Here is a 7,594-nt window from a genome sequence, read left to right on the forward strand (position 1 = left end):
GGTGATCGGAAGGGGGTCTGAGGGGGATCTGAGGGTTTGGCCGAGTGATCAGGAGCCCACACAGGGCAAATTAGGGCCTGATCTGTTGGGTAGGTGTGCTAGGGGGTGACAGGAGGTGATTGATGGGTGTCTCAGTGTGTGATTAGAGGGGGGAAATAGATGCAAGCAATGCACTAGCGAGGTGATCAGGGCTGGGGTCTGAGGACGTTCTGAGGTGTGGGCGGGTGATTGGGTGCCCGCAAGGGGCAGATTAGGGTCTAATCTGATGGGTAACCGTGACAGGTGGTGATAGGGGGTGATTGATGGGTAATTAGTGGGTGTTTAGAGGAGAGAAGAGATGTAAACACTGCACTTGGGAGGTGATCTGATGTCGGATCTGCGGGCGATCTATTGGTGTGGGTGGGTGATCAGATTGCCCGCAAGGGGCAGGTTAGGGGCTGATTGATGGGTGGCAGTGACAGAGGGTGATTGATAGGTGATTGACAGGTGATCAGTGGGTTATTACAGGGAATAACAGATGTAAATATTGCACTGGCAAATTGATAAGGGGGGGGGGGGTCTGAGGGCAATCTGAGCGTGTGGGCGGGTGATTGGGTGCCCGCAAGGGGCAGATTAGGGTCTAATCTGATGGGTAACAGTGACAGGTGGTGATAGGGGGTGATTGATGGGTAATTAGTGGGTGTTTAGAGGAGAGAAGAGATGTAAACACTGCACTTGGGAGGTGATCTGATGTCGGATCTGCGGGCGATCTATTGGTGTGGGTGGGTGATCAGATTGCCCGCAAGGGGCAGGTTAGGGGCTGATTGATTGGTGGCAGTGACAGGGGGTGATTGATGGGTGGCAGTGACAGGGGGTGATTGATAGGTGATTGACAGGTGATCAGTGGGTTATTACAGGGAATAACAGATGTAAATATTGCACTGGCGAATTGATAAGGGGGGGTCTGAGGGCAATCTGAGCGTGTGGGCGGGTGATTGGGTGCCCGCAAGGGGTAGATTAGGGTCTAATCTGATGGGTAACAGTGACAGATGGTGATGGGGGGTGATTGATGGGTAATTAGTGGGTGTTTAGAGGAGAGAAGAGATGTAAACACTGCACTTGGGAGGTGATCTGATGTCGGATCTGCAGGCGATCTATTGGTGTGGGTGGGTGATCAGATTGCCCGCAAGGGGCAGGTTAGGGGCTGATTGATGGGTAGCAGTGACAGGGGGTGATTGACGGGTGATTGACGGGTGATTGACAGGTGATCAGGGGGGATAGATGCATATAGTACACGGGGGGGGGGTCTGGGGAGAATCTGAGGGGTGGGGGGGTGATCAGGAGGGGGCAGTGGGCAGGGGGGGGGATAAAAAAAAAATAGCGTTGACAGATAGTGACAGGGAGTGATTGATGGGTGATTAGGGGGGTGATTGTGTGCAAACAGTGGTCTGGGGGGTGGGCAGGGGGGGGTCTGAGGGGTGCTGTGGGCGATCAGGGGGCAGGGGGGGGGGAAATCAGTGTGCTTGGGTGCAGACTAGGGTGGCTGCAGCCTGCCCTGGTGGTCCCTCGGACACTGGGACCACCAGGGCAGGAGGCAGCCAGTATAATAGGCTTTGTATACAATACAAAGCCTATTATACAATGTGTCAGCGGCGATCCGGGTGCTAGTAACCCGCCGGCGCTTCCGAACGGCCGGCGGGTTACTACGAGCGGTGGGCGGAGCGAGTCCCCGGCGGCTGATCGCGTCACGAATGACGCGATCGCCGCATAGCCACTCCCGCAGCCGCCCCCGCCGATGGGCGTATTGCGGTCGTTTGGGCCCGGACTTTGCCGCCGCCCATCGGCTGGGGGCGGTCCTCAAGTGGTTAAGTTGTCTTTCAAACCGGTTTGCTTTGGAGGTATGCTTCCTCGATGAGCACTTGAGATACTGCTGCAGTTTATCTACATATTTTTCCTTTCTCATGATGCCATCTAGTATATGTTTGGCCCTGTAACATGCATAGTGCAGACATGCAGAGTTAGGACACCTACGAATACTGGGGTACCTCTGTGGTGTGTTGGTGACTACGCAAGAGAATGTATTCTTTTGTACCAAGACCCCGGTTTTAACTTAGCTGTAGGGATAGCAGTGGTTCCTGGATGACTGATTTCTGTGAATGGTATAAACATTTGCATGCGAGTGTGAAAAGACTCTTTGGCACCTGACGCTGTGATCACTGTGAGCCAATATGATGGGCTCACAGTGATCACAGGGTCAGGAGCTCATGAAATCAGCTCCTGACTGGCTCGCCGAGCTCTGCTGTCATAGTGATGGCAGGGCGAGTGGGCTTCAGCAACGGGAGTGCGGTGGGTCAGTGCAGCAAGACGTCGATGAGCCCCTTTTTTTGTAGCAGCAGTCTCTGGTTTTCAAGGGGCCAGGGACTGCTGGTACTCAAGTGGTTAAAATGCAGCGTGTGGTTTCTAAGCAAATATGACAGAATGATGCAATGTTATAAATAAATCTATAAAAATAAAAATGAGACTCTTTTCTTTGCTACTAATGTTCAATTAATTATCCATACTACACATACAATTCATTATCTCATAAGGTTTATTTTCACTTCAGTAACTGAAGTGAGAGGGATAGGGATGCTGATATTTTTATTTCCTTTTAAACAATGCACATAGCCTGGCTGCCCTGTTGACCCACTGAGTCTAATACTTTTAGCCATATATCCTGAACAAGCATGCAGCTGAGGGGTTTCTGACAAAAATCTGACAATTAGCTGCATGCTTGTTACAGGTGTGTGATTTAGACACTACTGCAGCCAAAGAGATCAGCAGGACTGCCAGGCAACTGGTGTTGTTTTAAAGGAAATAAACATGGCAGTCTTCATATGCCTCTCACGTTAGTTGCCTTTTAAAGGGAATATACATTACATGCATCAAACAATTTAATAAGGGAACAACAAACTGGCACTTAACATACTATAAATGGGCTGTAACGGTATAGGTACAAGAGAGTTACAACTCCAAGCCAGGCCACAATTGCTAACATTCAGATACAAACAGAGGTGGGTGTGCTAATGCATGCAGATAACTTAAATGGACAATTGCAGGTGCTAGGTGTGAGTGGCAAAATCATACATATATCAATATGAAACCTTTTCACTTACAAACTACAGTACATGTAATCAGGCAACTAAGTGAACAGACAAATCTAAAAATCTCTAAAGGTGTTGGGAATGGAAGACATTAGTTTACAAAGCAGTGCAGTACTTTGCGTTAAGCCAATTCGTCGAACTTTGTTTCCAAAGAGGAAACCTTGGAGTTCAGTGAATTGGCTTAATGCAAAATACTCCAGTGCTTAATTAACCAGTTCGGCCTTTCTGGACGAGCTTTCTCGTCCAGAAAGGCACTGCTGCTTTCAATGCGTGGTGCGCGCGCCCGCCGCCCACCGCTAGCCCCCCGATCAGTGAATGGGAATATAATTCCCATTCACCGATCTAACTTCCCCGCAGAAATACCGACGCTTTCTCTCCAGAGAGCGTGGTATTTCTGCCCCCAGGAAACAACTCCTCTGAATTTTGGTTCCTGGATGCGAAATCGTTCGCATCCAGGACTTTTCTCACTGTGGCCATCTTGTGGCCAAATAGTAAACTGCACCCACATACATTTTTAATTAAAGAATTTGCTTATTTTACATGTAAAATAAGCAGTTTCCCTCCCACACCAAAAATTACCCACATACATTTTTTATTAAAAAAAATAAATAAAAAAAATACAATTAAAAAAAAAAAAAAAAAACCATAAATAGTTACCCAAGGGTCTAAACTTTTTAAATATACATGTCAAGAGAGTATGTTATTATATTATTTAAAATTATAAGCTTATAAATGGTGATGGACACAAATTGAAAAAATGCACCTTTATTTCTAAATGAAATATCGGCACCATAAATTGTGATAGGGACATCGTTTAAATGGTGTAATTAACGGGACAGATGGGCAAATAAAATACATGGGTTTTAATTACGGTAGCGTATATTAATTTCAAACTATAATGGCCAAAAACTGAGAAATAATAATTTTTTTTTCATTTCTTTCTTAATCTTCCTGTTAAAATGGATGTAGAAAAAAATTATTCTTAGCAAAATGTAGTACCCAAAGAAAGCCTAATTAGTGGCGGAAAAAACAAGATATAGATCAATTCATTGTGATAAGTAGCAATAAAGTTATAGGCGAATGAATGGGAGGTGAACGTTGCTCGGATGCATGAGATTTTTGGCACTGCGGCGCTGAACCGGTTAATTGTCCTCCATTGTTTACTTAGTTGCCCAATTGCATGTAGTTTGCAAGTGCAAGGGGTTGATATTCATATTGCTTGATTTGGCCACTACCTCCAGCACCTGCCTTTGTCTATTTACGGTGTCTGCAGGGTTGAGCACACCTCTGTTTTTAAAGGGAACCTAAACTGAGAAGGATGTGGATTTTTCCTTTTAAAATAATACCAGTTGCCTGACTCTCCTGCTTATCCTGTGCATCTAATGATATCAGCCACAGCCCCTCAACAAGTATGAAAGTCAGGTGCTCTGACTGAAGTCAGACTGGATTAGCTGGATGCTTGTTTCAGGTGTGTGATTCAGCCACTACTTCATTCAAAGAGATCAGCTGGGCTGCCAGGCAACTGGTATTGTTTAAGTGGAAACATCCATACCTCTCAGTTAAGGTTCCCTTTAAGTTTCCTTGAAAAGGCAGTTATATGCAAGGCTCAAGATTTTGACTTCTAGAAGTCAGGCTGATCTGATAATCAGTGTTTTGTTGTCACAGGCATATCTCTAATTGCAAAACATATGTTGATTAATGTATACCTGCATGTTCATCTCACATAACTATGATCACTCAGCCATTTCTTGTTACTTTTTTGTATTCCATAGATAATTAAGGATGGAGAGCACCATGCAGATTTGAATGAGGTAGCCAAGCTCTTTAATATTCACGAAGAATAAGCAGCTGAGTGGAAACTGCCATGTGTGAAGAAGATGAAATCATTGATTTTGGAAATTAAGACACAAGCAGTCTTTAGCAATCATCCTAAGGCGTGGGGTACCAATGTTCTGCATTTGACATTTTGTTCTTTGGCCTACTCATCAGAATGTTCAGTGACTGTCTGGAAACTTAAAGTACGGTAATATAAAAATTAAGGAAAATTGTCATTTTCACAAAAAAGATTGGTGACATGATTTCGTATGCTCAGTGTTTGTTGGTAAAATAAAAATCCTGATGACTAAAGTAGTAAATTATTGTAAATTTGTTATTAAAGTTGGTAATGAAACAAAACCTGTTTGTAGACTTTTGTTGTGCTTAGCTGCAAAACATGATTTCTAATTTTTGAACTTCAGCATTGAACGCTGTTTGATTTGTTTACCGTTTATTATGAACAATGCCACACTATAACCATTTATTTATTTATTTGTTTCAGAGCTGGTACATTCAAAGGGACCAGAGATCTAAAACAGTGGTCCTCAAACTAAGGCCCGCGGGCCGAATGCGGCCCCCTGACGTTTTTTCACCGGCCTCCACACCCAAAATGTATTACTTATAGATGGGCTCAGCTACATCTTTAAATATTGGTGGTCCGCATATAGAATAGCAGTGCTGGCACCACCCATCCACATGGAAGCAAGAAAGCAGTAATTCACAGGTTTCCAATCAAATTCGACATCCGGTGACACTGCTGTCTAATTGGATTGCAGGTTGTCACCTGGGTATCAGAATCAGAATCAATTTATTTTCGCCAAGTAAGTTTGCACCTACAAGGAATTTGTCTTGGCAGTTGATTAACAAACAAAAACAATACAAGGATAGACAGTGGGAATATTACAAGTTAAGGACATTATAAGTATAGTGGCAGTAAGCAATGTGAGAATTGTTCATGTTTAGTTCTGTGCTGATTACTTTCAGTCCTAGCAGCTCTAACGTGGTTCAGCATTAAGTATGGCTACCGCTTGAGGAAAAAAGCTGTTCCTGTGCCTAGAGCTTTTGGTAGCGATTGACCGGAATCTTACTCCTGAAGGCATGCGCTGGAAGATGGAGTGAGCTGGATGAGAGGGGTCCGAGGCAATTTTGGTTTCTCTCTTTCTGCACCTGCTAGCATAAAGATCCTGCAGGGGATCCTGCTTCACTTTCTGTCCCGCAAACACTTTTACATCATTTTATGTATATTCCAGCCCCCCAGCAGTCTGAATTATGTTTCCCGGCCCTCGACCCAAAACGTTTAGGGACCCCTGATCTAAAAGCTAATGACTGTCCAAATCTGGGCAAGATGTAGACAATACTTAACATTCAAAAAAGTTTCACATTTGGAGGCAAAGTGTACCCGAGCTGAAAGCTATACGAAAAGTCACATACTTACCTAGATAGAGGAAAGAGTCTTCCCACATACTCCTTGCTCCCACTGTTGCCACAGGCAGATCCCCAAGGTAAATCCGACAAGAGCTTGTCGGATTTCTGATTGCAACTGCGCTCCTCTTCATGCATGAGTACTGCCATGCCTGTGCAGTACGTTGTAGCTGCTCATGCATGAGCGGCTCCATTATAAGGCGCAGGAGTGCAGCACGGGCATGCCTCTATTCTAGAAATACTGAAACTTAAAATTAAAGCAACATAAGGCATAAACATGAACAAAGATTCCTGTAATTGTTACCTTTTAATTAGTAGTCTGTAACGATCGGTGTAACACAGAGAGAATCTGATTACCGGTGATCTGCAGTATCACCGAGAATACAGATATATATACCCGATTATAGATGATCTGCAGTATCACCGATAATCAGATATATCTCTAACCTCTGGACACCTGAGTAGTAACTGAGTGTTTGGTGCAACAGTAATACTTTGAGGAAAGCACCCGTACAGGGGGTGCAAGGCAGTAGGAGATACTGCCTAAAGAACCGATTCCTTCCAAAGGCCTGTGACTCCCCGAGGGGCGGAGCCAGGCTGAGAGAGGGAAGGACTAGAGTGTGAGTGACAACAGTGGTGAAGTGTCACTGACAGGTCTGTGAACTATCTCCCAACAGGGGAAAGAGTTCTCGAGGTCGGACAGGCCAGGTCGGCAACAGACAGACAGATCAGGTACAAAGACAGGAGACAGAAACGGCGATCCAAGGACTAGCAGAGTTTGGCAACAAGGTATCAGATATAGCGAGGTACCAAATCAGAGATCAAGAGAGTGGTCAGGAAAGCAGGAAGTCATAACAGATAACAACAATGCCTATACTTTAGGTGTGAGCTCCGTGATCATCAACACCCGGGAACTAGTCTGAAGTATAACAGGATAGTAACACAGTTTCCTAGTCTTGGGTGTGAGTTCCTTGATCATCAACACCCTGGAACTAGTCTGAAGTATAACAGAATGATAATACAATTCCCTAGTCTTGGGTGTGAGCTCCTTGACCATCAACACCCTGGAACTAGTCTGAAGAATAACAGAGAATATCAACACAGATAGCAAAAGGTCTGAGTGCTTCCACGTAGTGATCGCAACGGCAGACACTTGAGAAATGACCAGCCTCCAGTATATATACCCTAGCGCTCTCCAGCGCCTCCCCTAAATGCTGGACCAATGGGAAGTGGTA

General features: G+C 44.9%; 1 protein-coding gene across 1 annotated transcript in view; it reads left to right on the forward strand.

Moving 5' to 3' along the window:
• AIFM1 (apoptosis inducing factor mitochondria associated 1) overlaps positions 1 to 5,297 on the forward strand; it is a 200,237-nt gene extending 194,940 nt beyond the window's left edge. The window contains exon 18 of the mRNA XM_068248075.1: positions 4,895 to 5,297. Within this exon, the coding sequence (XP_068104176.1) occupies positions 4,895 to 4,966 (72 nt within the window). The 3' untranslated portion in view covers positions 4,967 to 5,297. The remainder of the gene's footprint in view (positions 1 to 4,894) is intronic.
• Positions 5,298 to 7,594: the final 2,297 nt, after the last annotated feature.

Source organism: Hyperolius riggenbachi, chromosome 8 (assembly GCF_040937935.1).
Source record: "Hyperolius riggenbachi isolate aHypRig1 chromosome 8, aHypRig1.pri, whole genome shotgun sequence".
Classification (NCBI taxonomy): domain Eukaryota; kingdom Metazoa; phylum Chordata; class Amphibia; order Anura; family Hyperoliidae; genus Hyperolius; species Hyperolius riggenbachi.